Raw genomic sequence first — 14,810 nt, forward strand, 5'->3', positions numbered from 1 at the left:
TGCCCTCACCTGGGGGCCCACCCTCACCTGGTGGCCTTGCACACAGAAGCAGGCCGGAGCGCGGCCCTGCAGGTGCGCCGGGGCAGAGGCCGAGCGCAGTCGGGGAGGCGGCTTTCTTCCTGGCCCTGAGGCCGTGTGTCCCATGGACTCGGAAGCCGTCTTAGCGGCGCAGGAGACCCCAGGTCCGCATCTGTCATTCTAAAAGCGGCAAATGCTCCCGTGGAAAACCAAGTGAAGGTGCGCAGGGATTCAGGAGGCCAGGAAATGCTGTGGTCACTGCTCGGGGACAGGCCAGCCTCCCTGACAGCCTGTGCAGGCCTCACGGCACCGCAGACCGCGGGGTTTCACGACCCGGCATGAGCCCTCTGAGTCCCCTCCAGACACCTTCCTGTGGCATCGTTGACACGGTGCACAATTCACGGGATGAATTCCTTGTGGGCCCGAGACACAGCAGTGTCACTGGGGTTGCCCAGGAGCCACCCCGTCTCCGCGGACGGAAGCCCCCCACTGTCCCCCCGGCCCTGAACCCGCACCTGTGTTGACGGGCTTCTGTGCTGTGGGGCCGCGGTGTAAATGGAACCCGGTTCTCCCACTCGACCCGGCGTCTCCGGGGTCCGTGTGTGGTGGCCGCTGTCAGAGCCCCTGCCCCTTCGCAGGGCTGCGAGGTTCCCGCTGCACGGATGGCGAGCGCTGGGGCTTTGCCGCGTGAACGATGCTGCTGTGATCGCTCGTGTGCGGGCATGTGCCCTCCTTGGGTCCCGTCTCCCAGGCGGGCGTTTGGACACGGGGTGGCCCCGTGCCTCGTTCTTCGAGGGCCTCCACGCTCTCCCCCGGGGGCCGCACCCATGTCACCCCCGCGGCTGCGGACGAGGCTCTGGCTTCTCCACATCCTGGACCACTGTTGACCGTCCCGTGGGCGCGCGGTGTGTCCCACGGCGGCTTCACGCCGCGTTTCCCCGACGGCTGGGGCTCCTGAGCGTCCGTCATGGGCCTGCGGGGCTTGTGGACCCTCCTGGGGGAGACGTCTGTTCAGACCCGTTGCCGACGTTTCCGTGGGATGACTTGCCTTTCTGTGGCTGGGGCGCAGCCAGTCTGCACACGGTCCAGGCACGACTCCCCGTTACGAGATACGGGGTTTGCAGAGACTTCCTTCCTTTATATGGGGCTGTCCTTTCACTTTCTTGACGGCGTCCTTTGAAGCACGAACGGTTTAAATGTCGAGTTAGTCTGGTTTATTTATTTTCCCTTGGTGGCCTTGGCTTTTGGATCAAATCTAAGGCTCCAGTGCTGAGTCCGAGGTCACGGAGGTGGATTCCCACGTGTCCTAAGAGTCTGGTAGCTGCAACTCGTGCATTTGGGTCTTTGATCCCTTTGAGGTTAGTTTGTTTGTTTTTTGCTTTTTTGTTTTTTTGTTTTTTTTTGAGGTTAGTTCTTGCGTGTGGTGTGAGGTAGGGGTCCACTTCATTCTTTCGCCTGCAGGTTTCCGGGGGCTCTGCTCCATCTGTCAAAATCCCGTTCTCTCCCTGAATGAAGTCGGTCTTCGCCACCGGAGACGAGGGCGTCCTCCCGCCGCGCCGCACGCCCAGCCCGGTGCCGCCTGCACGCTGCCTCGGCCCCCGCCGCCCCGTCAATGGTTTGGAAATCGGGAAGTGAGGGTCCTCCAGCCTTGCTTGAACCCCGCACAGCGTTCGAACCCGAGGACGAACGGTTGTGTCAGGACGCTGGGGAGCTTCGGTGCAAAGGGCAAATCCCTGGAAACACAAGCTGTCGGGACCTCGTGAGAAAGAGACCATTTGGACAGACCTGCAACCCTTAGAAGAGACTGATTTAATAATCCAGACGCTCCCCATAAGGGAAAGCTGCTCAGGTCTACCGGAAACAGTCAAGGAATTGGACAACCAGATACGCAGAAACTCGTATAAAAAATAAAAGGAAAAAATAAATAAATAAAAGGGAGGAAAGAGCTCCCAGGTGGCCTCTGAGGCCCGTGCGACCTGGACACCAGAGCCGGATGCACACGTCCCAGGAAAGGAAACTGGTGCAGTACGAATTATAAACGTGGACACACACACGCCTGAGGATTAGCAAAGCAGACAGGCCGTGCAGAGGAGCGACTGGAGGGGGCCCCCGGGGGCTCAGGGGCGGAGCATCTGCCTTCAGCCCAGGGCATGACCCCGGGGTCCTGGGATCGAGTCCCACCTCGAGCTCCCTGCATGGAGCCTGCTTCTCCTCTGTGTCTCTGCCTCTCTCTCTGTGTCTCATGTGAATAAATAAATAAATAAAACCTTAAAAAATAAAAAAAAAAAGAAACTAGGAACAGAAGGGAGCTTCTAGGACCCTGTAAAAGGGGTTCAGCCACCAGAACCCACAGCCAACCTCCTCCCTGCTGGCGGGGCCCCGACGTGTGGCCCCACGGCCGCGAACCAGGCAAGGCTGCCCCACGCCCCTCGTCCATTCAGCGTTGCAGTCTGCCCACGGACCACCCGGTCCTGGAGACGCCGAGCCCCAGGAACCCCCGGGAGACCCCCCGCAGCTCACCGACCCGTTCCGTGAGCTGCGGGACACACGGTCAGGGTGAAGAAGAATCCGCGGGATTTCTATACACTTGCAGCGGATGATCCAAAAATGAGACAAAGGAGAAAAACACCCCGCACGACCCGATTACAAAAGCACGAGGAGAATAAACTACTTAGGAATAAATTTCACAGAAGGAGGGCGAAGCTCACGCCCTGGGAACTGGAAACGACGTTGCACAATCTGCCTCTGGCTCAGATTGTGATCCCGGGGTCCTAGGATTGAGTCCCGCATTGGGCTCCCTGCAGGGAGCCTGCTTCTCCCTCTGCCTGTGTCTCTGCCTCTGTGTGTGTCTCTCTCATAAATAAATAAATAAATAAAATCCTGAGTCAAGGCAGAGCTAAATAAGCGGACGAGTGCTCCGTGTTCCCGAACCGGGAGATCCCCACCGTGGGGCCGGCCTCACCCCCGAGTCACCCCCGAGGCTGCGGAGCCGACCCTGCCCGACACCCGGCTGCCTGACCCTCACCCCCGAGGGACGTCTCGGCGCCCGCGGGCCCAAAGCAGTCTCGAGGGGGGATCCCGCAGGAGGTGGCCCTTCACAGAGGCCCCAGGGGCCAAGTGCGAGGGGCACAGCGAGCACAGTCCTGTCCCCTCTATGAAGATGACCGTGAATCATGACGTTGAGTAGGAGACGGGGTGTGAAGGCTCGGGGACGAGCTGTCCCGGGGGACCTGGGGCACGCGGCTCAGCACCCCCGCAGGGAGCCCCGTTCCCAGCCCGGGAAGACGGCGGCAGGGAGGGGAGGCGGGCGCCGCACTCGCTCACGCACACCTGCCCCGCACCTCGCTGGCCGTTCACATTCGCCGTGTCCTGGCTCTCCCCTGCCGTCCTCCTGTGGGTGCGCGGATGTACGCAGGGGCAGCCACGCTCATGCACACGTGGACACATCGGCGTGTGTGCACCCGCCAGCACCCCTGCGTGTCTGCTAAGGCCGGGACGTGCGCGGTGACGTCCATCTTAGCAGGGCCCAGGGCGTCCTTGGCGGGGCGGCTCCGACGGTCGCTCAGGCCTGCGCGGCACCTGCTGGGGGCTCCTCCTCCTGCCTCCTCTCCCAGAAGGCCCTCCTGCCCTCTCTTTCCTGGGGCCCCTTTTGGGGGGGTGCAGCCCACATCCCATGGGACGCTGCCTGCTCTGTCATCCAGCGGCTTCCCCACGCTTGGCCCCAGGTTTCGGCAGGTGCCCTGGACGGATGACCTCGTGCCGTGTGGGTGGCCTCCCATCACGAGTGGGTGGTGGCCGCGGTGGCCGCGCGGACTGGGTGCTTTCCCCCCGTGACCCTTGACGCCCGGTCTGGTCTGCTCTCCGCTGTATCGTGCTCCCCCGACCGTCCTCCCCAGGGCTGGTTTCCTTGGCCAAGGTCCTTCTGAGGGTGGCCTCTGTGGGGCGGAGGCTGTAGAGACCCTCCTGCCTTTTGTCACCCCCAGGCCCGCGGCAGGGACGGTGCTGTGTGCTGGGCAGGGCTTGGCCCTCCTTTAGGGGCCAAAGGGCTCTCCCTGGCTTTGCTGCCACCCACAGAGGGACTTGGGCTTGCAGGCTGGGGGTGCTGCTTCCCACCAGCTCCCCCCCACCGGCAGAGGGACAGCAGAGCCCTGGCAATGCCGGGCTGCCAGCCGCAGGCCGTGTGTGGGGGCCATGGGGGTCCCTGCGCTCCCTGCCGGGGAGGGGTGGGTGTGAGCCTCCCGGGGAGCACGGAGTTGGAGGAGGACCCGGCGTCCGGGTGGTTACAGGTCAGACGAGGTGCCGTGTCCCTGCCGTCCCACGGGCGAGGCCAGGGGCCTGGGCCTTGACCTGGGCCCACTGCACGGCCACCGCGTGTCCCTGGGTCTGACAGCAGCGCCCCGGCCGCCCACCGGGGACCCGCTGGGAGCCCACTCGTCAGCCCCTCCCCAGCCTTCAGGAGCTGGTCTCTTATCACGGTGCTCACAGAAGTCCTCCTGGTGCGGGAGGCAATGATCAACCAGTTGCACCACCGGAAGATGAAACATTGTGTTTTCGTTTCGAAAGAGCTGGACACGTGTCCGCGGGGTAGGGACCTGTCCTGGATGTGCTGGCACCTGGGAGCCTGTCCCTGGGCAGCGGGTGCGGGGAGCCCGGGGCCCAGGTCGGCTCCCCGGAGGCTCGGGGACACGTGTTGGGCCGGAGGGGGGAGTGAGGAAAGAGGACCCCAGGGCTGCCAGCAGGTCCCAGGGAGGCCGTGGGAGTGGGGGGGGGGGAGCGCCGGAGAGACCGTCAGCCGTTCTCTGGGGCTCAGACGGGGGCTCCTGTCCGGGCGGCGGCCCATTCCTCAGAGAGCCCGTGTTCTCTGCTCCCGTGTGGGTGTTTTGCTCTTTCAAAAACGAAAATAAAAGAGCACATTATTCAGGAATCCAAACCAGACAGGCCGGCAAGACCGAACAAACCCTGGCGGGGGGGGGGGGGGGGGGAGGAGGCGGGGGCGCAGGGCGGGGGCGCCCGGGGCAGCACGGACACCCGAGCCCGTCTGGCCACTCCGGCCTCCCGGGGGCACCAGGCACCAGGACGCGCCCCCACGTGCGTGAAGTGCCGCGGAAGCCGGGCGACCGTGGGGGGTAGGAGCCGGGTCACCACAGCCGTGCACCCTCCCCTCAGGCCCCTGTGGCCTAATCGGGGGTGGGGGGGCTCCTTCTGGCCATAGTGCCTGAGCGCTGAGCCACCCTGGGGCTGGGGGTGGGGGGCCTCTGCGTCTCTCTAGAAACTCGGGCAGGTTGGGGCTGCTCTTCCCCGTAGACCCTGATTTTTCAATCCCAGGGAGACACAGTTTGAGACCCTCGTAGGGAGGGACTTGGGGTGGGTGTAGCTCCCTCCCCCCAGGCGGTGCCCGCAGGAGCCCCCTGCTTGGCCACTTGCCTCGGAGCCGGAGCGCAGGGGTGCCCTGGGGCCGCGGAGGCGGGATCCTGCCGTCGGGGTCGGGTGGAGGTCTGCGTGGGCCGTAGGAGCGGCCGGGCTCGGGGCCTCGTGAGCCAGCTGCTTCGGGGAAGGTAGCGCTGACCCGATGATACTCCTGTTTCCAGGATTTCAAGTGGGTGCCCCTGCTTCACCCCGTCGCGGCTGCTGGGGGCAGGCTCCAGGGGCACGAGGCCGACGGCACCCGTTACATGGGGCGCCCATGGGAGCCCCGGCATCCAGACCCTGTGGCGAGGGCCCCCCGGGTGGGCACTGGGCTGGGGACGGGCCTGTTGTACCCACAGCCGGACGGGGGTGCAGGGGGGTGGGCAGCTGGTCACAGCGCGGCGCTTCCTGAGAGCTGCCGGCTGCGCCTGCGTGTGCAAATGTGTTTGTGGATGAACGTCGCGTGAGTGCGCATGCACGAGTGTGCGTGTGGGTGTAAGCTGTGTGCACGCGTGTGAGCGTGTGTGCGTGTACGTGTGCAAGCGTGCACCCCTGGAAGGCGTGCGCGTGCACCTGAACGTACGAGTGACGTGTGTGGGGGAGCTCGTGGGGCCGGGGCCACCCGCGCGGACCAGCCAGCCCAGCTGCCATGCGCCTAGGGCCCCCTCCACGTGCGGGAGACAGCGGGCCTTTGGCATTTCTGTCCTGAGGTTTTTTTCCGGAGACACTTTTAGGCATAAAATCACATTAGCGCGTCCTCAAGCAAAGAGAGGATCCTCTGAGCGTTTGTGGGAGTTCTGAGCGCTGCGGGGATTAGCGCTGGGCGCGAGGCCGGGACACAGATGTTTGCATATGGGACGCGCCCGTCTGCGGAGGGGACACAGTGTTCTGCTTCCCTGAAACCCGAGTTCTGACCCGGGTGGCCGGGCTCTGCCCTTTGGACGGCAGCTGATTGATCGCATCCGCGCCCCGAGCTGGGGACGGCCGGGGACACGCTGCAGGGCTGTCCGGCCACACGGCTGACCCCGGCGCCCGGGGCGGGGTTTCCAGGGGACGTGGGAGCTGCTGTACAACGTGGTGGTAAAAGCAGCATGTGGTTGTGCGCTGGCGTGAGTGTCCGAGGGGCGAGCGCGCCCTGTAAGCCTGTGTGCGGTGCCCTCTGGCCCGCTCCTCTGGGCTCTGCGCCCTCAGCCGTGCCTCAGTGGCTCGTTCGTAGGCCCGCTGGCCTCTGTGTCATTCGAGGTTCTTGGGATGAAGGCCGAGGCCTGGGCCCGTGCGTGGATGGGGAGACCCACCCGCCTCTGCCGCCCGGCTGCCCAGGGACGCCCCCCCACCCAGTGCCATCCGCAGCACGGTCTACACACGGTCTGCACCTCCAGCGCCCACAGGCCCCAGGGCCCCCCCGGCCCCCCGCGTGCCAGTGTTCTGCACCCTCAGGACGCCCTCAGGACGGCGGAGCCATGGGGATGCGTCCAGCACGGAGGTGCCCTGTGTCTGAGCGGGAGGCCGCGTGGCCCGGGGGGTGCACTGCTGCCCTCGGGGGCTGCACCCGTCGACGTCTCAGAGGCAACGCTTGCTGCACAAGAACCGCAACGCTGAGCGTCTTCTGAGGGGCAGTTTGGCACCGGCGGGCGGCCCCGGCCCGGCTGCTCTCCGTGGCGGGGTCTCCTGCCCCCCCTCGAGCACAGGCCCCAGGCCCCCGGCTGTCTCTGGGACCCAGCCCTGGGAGGAGCCCCCGCGCCTGCCCTGCCTGGGGACGCAGCCCCGGGGTCAGCAGGGGCAGGGAGGTGGGCAGAGCTTGGAAGCCGTCCTGCTGTCAGGGGTGCAGGGGTGCACGGGTGCAGGGGTGCAGGGGTGCAGGGAGAGCCGTCCCGGGATCCTGTCCCTTGGCCCAGGGCGGGAAGGCGGGAAGGCGGAGCCGGAGACAGCGTCTGCTGCAGGGAGCCAGCAGGCAGGGGGGCGGAGCCGGGCTGGGCCCGCCCCCAGGACGCAGACACCGCCCGGGCCCCGCCGGGCGCACAGCACCGATGGCTCGCCACCCCGGCCGCTGCCTGCTGCTGCTGCTGCTGCTCACCTGTTGCCCCGCGGCCGCCCAGGTTGACCTACTGAGCCTGAACTGGCTGTGGTCCACTAGGACCGCCGGGCCCACGGCCAAACCGGTGTCGGAGGCCCCAGGGAGCCCACATGTGCAGCCCAGAGACGAGACCAGCACGCCTGTGACCCCCCAGCCCGGCCCCACGGAGCAGGGCAATGCCCCCGCCAGCCCGGAGCCGCCCCTGCGGGGGCTGGAGACCGACGAGCACGCGGCCTCTGCCGCACCCTCTGCACCCCCCGCGGGCCCAGACCCGAAGGAGGAGAAGGAGGAGAACATCGCCGGCGTGGGAGCCAAGATCCTGAACGTGGCTCAGGGCATCCGGAGCTTCGTCCAGCTGTGGGACGACACCACGCGCCCGGAGAGCTCCAGCACGGCAGGGCCGCCTGCCCCCGTGACCCCCACCAGCCCCCTCACCCTCCCGGGGCCCTCCCGGCCCCCCCCGGAGAACGGGACGGCTCTCTGGCTGGGCAGCACAGACGCCCCACGCGTGGAGGCCAGCACCCTGCCGGCACCCACCCAGCTGCCCCCCTCCCTGGACAAGCCCCGGGCAGCGCTCAGGGAGCCCTCGGGGCCGCCGCCTTCTCCAGGTAGAGCCTCTCTGTCCTCTGCGCCCCGTGGGGCTCCTCCTGGGGGGAGCCAGCCGTCCCCGGGGCCGCCCCAGGATCTGGACAGCGAGGGACTCTGGCCCGGCCAGCAGCACCGACTCCCCGGCCTCCGCGGGCGCTCGCCGCATCTGCTTCCCCTGGTGATGGGTGCTCTGGGCGCGGACGCGGCCCCCTCGGCTCTGTCCTCTGACCCCCCCGCCCTGCTGCCTGGAACCCCACTCTCAGCTGTCACCGGGGGCAGGGGTGCTTGGGCTGCTCCCGCCGCGGACTCTCTGGGGCCTGGGCCTGCTAATAACTCTGCCCCGCTGACCCCCGCTGGGCGGCCCGTCCCCGCCGCCGGCCGCTGCCTGCCCCTGCCGCCCGCCCTGCCGGTGTGCGGCCGCCTGGGCATCGGGCGCGCCTGGCTGCCCAACCACCTGCAGCACGCCAGCCGCCACGAGGTGCGCGCCGCCGCCCGGGCGTGGGGGGGCCTCCTGCGGACGCGCTGCCACCGCTTCCTCGCCCGGTTCGTCTGCCTGCTGCTGGCCCCGCCCTGCCGCTCCGGCCCCCCGCCCGCGCCCCCGCCCTGCCGCCAGTTCTGCGAGGCCCTGGAGGACGCCTGCTGGAGCCACCTGCCCGGGGCCGGGCTGCCCGTGCCCTGCGCCTCGCTCCCCGCCCAGGAGGACGGGCTGTGCGTGTTCATTGGGCCCGGTGCAGGTAACCCGCGGCCCTCCGCGTCCTGCCGGGCGCCTGGGAACCGGTGCTGAGCCGGGCCGCGGGGCCGCCCTTGCGGGGTGGGGGCAGGCTCCTAGACGGAGGCCGGGCTGGTGACCCCGTGACGGCGGCCCACCCTCAGGAGCAGCCCCTGCCCGAGCGGGGGGCTCGTTTCGCCCGCCCACGGCCCCGAGGTGCCCGTTACACCGCGGTCGGGAGGGGAGCCCGAGGCACGGGGCCGGGAGCAGCCGCTGGTCCAGCCGTGTGGCAGGGTGCAGGCCCGATGCGGGGGGTTCCTGCTGCCCACAAGGCGGGTGGTCTCGGCCACGCAAGCAGTGAGTTGCAGAGCTCGGCACCGCCCCAGCCCCCGGGTGTGTGCTCTGGGGCCTCCTGGGCCTCACCCCCAACCTGAACTGCGCCCCCATCACCACGTGGTCGGCAGGGCACCGGGCAGGGCCGTGGCTCGGAGACGCCCCAGCTGCCCCCGCAGCCACGGGAGGGAGGGCCCCGCGGTGAGGCTGCCCCTGCCGCGGTCTTTGGGGTCCCTGGGCTCTGGGGCCGGGCTGGTGGTGCAGGAGCTGCCCCGGACCCCAGGGTGGGGGTGTCGCCCTGCTGGGCCCGGGGCGCGTGCCAGGTGGGTGGTGAGGGGACAGGGATGGGTGCGTGGCTGCCGCAGACGGGGAACGGGAGGCTGAGCCCTGTGTGCCGGCAGGAGTGGCCTCGGGGTCACGTGCACAGGCTGCCCTGGGGTCCGGGTGTGTGCAGGGCGGAGCGGCCGGGGCGCTGGGGCCGCACGCGGGGCTCAGAGCCTCGGTGAGCTGTTCCCAGGGTGCTGGGCCCCGGGCCGCCTGATGCTGGGCGAGCGTGGGCGAGCGTGGGCATCCTTGGGGTTCTGTGCCGTGTCCGCTGAGGGTGCGGGGAGGCCGGCCGGGAGCGCCCAGGGGCCACTCGGACTCTGCGCCCCCTCCTCCACGGGGCGGGAGGCCAGGCCTGCCCTTGGGTCTTGTCCGCCCCGGGCCTGGACGCACGTGGGGGGCCCCGCCGGTCTCCGGGCCGGGGGCTCGGCTGCACCGGGAGCTGGAGCGGGGCGGCGGGGGCGGGGAGAGGCTCCAACCGCAGCTGCCTTCTCGGCCCAGCGGCCTGAAAGGGACTTTTCAGTGGACATCTGCATCCGCTGGCGGGGCCAGGCTCAGGGAGGCCGTGTTCCCGGCAGAGCCCTGGGGGACGCTGTGCTAACTGCCTGGCCCGTCAGGCCGGAGGCGGGGGTCAGGCGTTCATCACCCAGGATCCGTGCTGGGCGGGGCCTGGCGGCCTTGGTCCAGGGGGAGCCGGGGCTGGGAGCATCGTACCTCCTCTGGCCTCCGCTGGGCCCCGGGGCCTTTGCATCCCCGCCCGGTGGGGGCAGGTCTGGGGGGGCCCCGATCGGGGGTCACCCTGGCCCCTCCCCCATGTTGGTGACCGGGCCCCGGTGGTGGGCGTCAGGGTCCTGGCTGAGGGAGGTCCATGGGCCGCCTGGGTAGCGAGAGGCTGCGGGGTGGGGGTTGGTGGGGGGCATGAAGGTTGTCTGGAGGGGACGGAGGCCACAGGGCAAGGGCTGTCCCCGTCCAGGCCCCGGGGCAGAGATGGCTGTGGGGGCAGCGTGGTGTGGGATGGGCCCCAGCTGAGGCCGCAGCTCTGTCTGCTTCCCTCCTGTCCCCACAGGGAGAGCAGGTCGGGGAGGGCTGACGATAGCCCTGGAGTGGGGGGGGTGGGGGGGGGACGGCGCAGCCACGGGTCGGGGCCCAGGGAGGCGCCCGGGAGGCGAGGGCTGCGTTGGGAGCCCCCGTGCTGTGGCTGCAGCCAGCCGTGGGTCAGCGCGCTGTCGGGGACCACGGCCCTCTGTCCGTGTGGGGGCTCGTCCCTCAGGCCCCAGAGCAAAGCAAGTAGGGCCCCTGCGCAGGGGAGGGTCAGGCAGCAGGGGGACTGTCCCCCAGGTAAGGGGGCCCCGAGGAGGGCTGTCCCCACTGACAGGGGCACCCCGGGCTTTGCTCTGTCTGCAAATTTTATGACGTCCCCGGGGATGAGGGTGAGGACGGGTCGTGTTCCGAGCCTGGGAGCAGGTGTTACTCCTGCCTGCAGGGGAGAACCCGAGGCCTAGTGGGGATAGAGACGGGGTGTGCGCTGCTCGGCTAGCCAGAGGGAGCGGGAGTGGCCCGGGACTGCGCTTCAGTGCTGCACGGACGCCGGAGAAGCAGAGCCCCGGGCCGCGGGGACCCCAGCTGGCCAGTGGGGACGCGTCACGGTGACGGCTCGGGGATGACGCCCAGCCCGTCTGTCAGGGACCCGCCAAGCGCGCAGGCTTCCCAGACGCTGGGCTTCGATCCACTGCCTTTAATAGGATGTGAGTTCAGAAGCGGTTAGTGTTGTTTAAATGCTTCAGTCGCCTGCGGTGTCCACGTGACTCTGATGTAAGGAGACGAGGCCGCCTCGTGGACGGGTGCCTAGGCCTGCCCCCCCCCCAACCAGCAAACCTACAAGTACCATTGAGGACATGGTCGAACTTTCCCGGAGGCGCCCCCATGGCTTCGGCTTCCTTGCTGGGGCGTCAGGTGCCCGGAGCCGTGGATGCGACGGCCCGCAGGTCGGGAGGCAGGTGGCTCTCGGAATGGCGGTTTGCGTCCGCCCCTCAGCGTCCAGCTCAGCGTGGTCTTGGCGGTTACTCCCTCCTGCTCTGAGGAAGGCTGACGTGGGACATCGTGCAGACAGGAGCTCATCTTTGGCCTCACTGAGGGGAGGCGAGATGGTGGCTGCGAGTATGCCCTCCCCCGGGGGCCAGCTCCCTGACACTGTCCTTCCCCTTGGTGAAGGAGCTGTCCATCCTGCTGCACGGCCGTGACCTTTGACCGCTTTCCTTTTCAGTTGAGAAATCAAGTCTTAAATTATTGTTACTATTATATATCATGTGAGAAGGTGGCCCACCCACCTTCATCCGTCCACTCATCCACCTGTCCATCCATCCATCCATCCCTCCATCCATTCACCCATCTTTCCATCCAGCCATCCATCCACAGATCCATCCATCCATCCACCTACCCATCCATCCCTCTCTCCCTCCATCCATCCACCCAGCATCCATCTATCCATCATCCACCCATCCTTCCATCCCTCCATCCCTCCATCTACTCATCCATCCACAGATCCATCCATCCATCCACCTGCCCATCCACCCATTCACCCATCCCTCCATCCATCCCTTCACCCATCCCTCCATCCATCCCTTCACCCATCCACCTAGCATCCATCTATCCATCATCCACCCATCCACCCATCCACCCATCACTCCATCCATCCATCCACCTGCCCATCCACCCATCCATCCTCATCCCTCCATCCCCTCCATCCCTCCACCCACCCATCCATCCACAAATCCATCCATCCATCCACCTACCCATCCCTCCATCCCCCCCCACCCCCCCCCATCTGTCCATCCATCTGGGTGTTGGATCAGGTTTACCGTGTTGGAATGTGATTGTCCCACGTAATACGCAGTTTGTTTCTGTCGTGGAACCTGTGTCTGGAGCGAACCAGGTGGCAGGGGCAGACGCTCAGCCCTGCGCTGTTGAGCAGTTTTGTGTGTCAGTGATTCCAGCGTAGGATGCTGCCCGTGAGGCTTTCCCTTGCTGGTGTCTGGGCCCAGCCTCTCGCCCACTGCCATGCTGCTTTCCCTCCAAGTTCTTCTCCTGATTCCTGGTCCTTGGGCACACGGGAGGCCCGCAGCCACTCCCTCCCCTGGGGCCGTGTGCCCAGAGGCTGACAGGGCTGCCTCGTCCACTGCAGGCACCACGGCCAGGGTCCCAGGGGCCCCAACGTGTCTTTGAAGCATGTGAAACCGCTCAGGGCCCCCGCCCCCTTGCACTGCACCCGTGGGCAGCCCCCCTTGGAAAGACCTGGGTCTGCAGACACGTGGCCTCAGTTCTGAGGAGGAGAGAGCCAGTGCTCGGAGTGAGCCTTCCTGCCCCCGAACCCGCAAACGCTGACCTGGGGGGGGCCACCTGTCCTGCCCCTCTCCTCCCCTAGGACCACGCTGCTCCGTCTTCCTGTTCTCCCCGGGTTACGTCTACCCCAGGACTAGCTCACGGGCACGCTGGCATCGAGACTGGAGCGCACAGGAGAGGGCTGAAGGCGCCTTCCAAGCGCCCCTGGCTGCTGGGATGGGGCGTCTTTCTGTTCCCGCCGTGGGCTTGCACAGATGCGTGTGCCTGAGTTTCCGTGGCTGCTGTGATGCGTGACCACGACCCTCGTGGTGGAAGACGACACAAACGCTGTTCTCGAGGTCGGAGTCTCACGGGGCTAAGGCGGAGGTGTGTCTGCAGGGCTGTGCTCCTTCTGGGGGCCGCAGGGAAGAGCGTGCCCGCCTCTGCAGGCTTCTGGGGGCCGCCAGTGTGCCCCCCCTGCTCTTCGGGATGCACGCGTTAGGTTTGATGAACCTCCCCATCTGGGGCCGTGACACTCCGCCCCTCTGCAAACCACCACTTGCAGGGTCGGGCACGCGGAACGGACATTAGGGCCCTGAGCTGCCTACCACGGCGTGCACGTGCGCGTGCGTGTGCATGTGCGTGCACGGGCGCCCTTACGGATCTACACCCCGGTCCTTGCTCTGCATGGATGGGCTCACTTGCTATGTACCTAGAAGTCCCTCTTTACGGCGACGGGTCTCAAACGTCCCGTGGCACTCTGGGAGGTGCTCTCAGGCTTGGGTGCTCTGGTGTGTCCTCCCTCCCCCTCGAGGGCGGACCTTTGGGTGGCCCCCGCCTCCTGTAACAGAGGATGCTGTACTGGCTCCGCGCACCCTCTCTGATCTGTTCGCCCGTCCCCGAGGGCCCTGATTTGGGCTCCTGGTGACGGTGGTGCTTGGCGTGGCCCTGGGCCCCGGGGTCACGACCCTCTGCAGAGGTCATCATGTCCTTGGGCATCTTCTCTCCAGAGCTTCAGAAACCTTTCGCTCGGGCTTGGGTGGCCTGCGTTGAACATGAAGACGAGCATGGATGGTATCCACACGTCAGCCGCGGGTACCCTCACCCCGGAGGGACTGGGATTTATTTATTTGGGGTGGGGAGAGCGAGAGGGAGAGGCTCCAGCAGGCTCCCCGCTGAGCACAGAGCCCGACCCGGGGCCGATCCCTCAGGACCTGAGCCAAAACCAAGAGCTGGACACTCAGCCCCTGAGCCCGCAGGTGCCCCGAGGTGTTCGTTCTCAGCACATTTGTCGACACAGCTCGGCCGTCTGTTGCCTTGTGGTTGTGACCAAGTGTAATAAGCTGCGGGAGTGCAGCGTCCTTCCAACGCTTATCAGGTTCAGGAAGTCCCTGCTCGTCCGTCTCACCGGGGGTGTTAGTTGGGTGCGTGGGCTGATGCCTGGCCCGTCACGTCTCCGTGGATTGTCGAAAAGTGTCACCTGCTTGCTCCGCAGGCCCCGCTCTCTCCCGCCACATCCCGCACCCGCGCTGTGCGTGTGATCCCGGGTGAACCCGCACCCACACGTCGTCATCACCCGGGGCCCGCGGGGGACGTGAGGTTGGCGGGGGCCGGGGGACGACGCGCCCAGCACTGCGGCCCCTCACGGGTGCTGGCCCTGGGAGTCCTCCTCCCCACCCCCGGTCCCCCAGCCTGCCCCGTCCCCCCGGCTGTGCCTGCCCCAGACCGTCGCGCGGTGCACAGCCCTCCCGCCCTGGCTGCCATCGCCGGGTCACCCACGTCTTCGTCACCGTCTCCCTGACGGCCTGGGACGCGGAGCAGCCTTCCTGATCTGCCACCTGAGTGTCTCTGTGCAGGTCTCCCGCCCGCTCTTAAACACGTTGTTAGGTCGTGTTGTTGAGTGTTCAGAGATCTTTATGTATCGTAGACGCCGTCCTCCATCAGCTGTGTCTTTTGCAAATATTTGCTGCCGGTCGGTGCTTGTCCTCTCACCCTCCTGACTTTCACAGGACAAGGTCCAGCTGGTCAGTTGTTTGTCTC

General features: G+C 67.1%; 1 protein-coding gene across 5 annotated transcripts in view; it reads left to right on the forward strand.

Moving 5' to 3' along the window:
• Positions 1–14,810, forward strand: part of COL18A1 (collagen type XVIII alpha 1 chain) — a 73,289-nt gene that overhangs the window by 25,728 nt on the left and 32,751 nt on the right. For 2 of the 5 annotated variants that reach the window (XM_055313440.1, XM_055313441.1), the window contains exon 1: positions 7,433–8,820. The exons of 1 other annotated variant lie outside the window; for it this stretch is intronic. In XM_055313440.1, the coding sequence (XP_055169415.1) occupies positions 7,452–8,820 (1,369 nt within the window). In that variant the 5' untranslated portion in view covers positions 7,433–7,451. Of the gene's footprint in view, positions 1–7,432; positions 8,821–14,810 lie in introns of those variants that run through there. 2 more of the 5 variants (XM_055313442.1, XM_055313444.1) reach the window with 1 other exon arrangement.

This window comes from Nyctereutes procyonoides, unplaced genomic scaffold (genome assembly GCF_905146905.1).
Source record: "Nyctereutes procyonoides isolate TBG_1078 unplaced genomic scaffold, NYPRO_anot_genome, whole genome shotgun sequence".
In the NCBI taxonomy this organism is placed as follows: domain Eukaryota; kingdom Metazoa; phylum Chordata; class Mammalia; order Carnivora; family Canidae; genus Nyctereutes; species Nyctereutes procyonoides.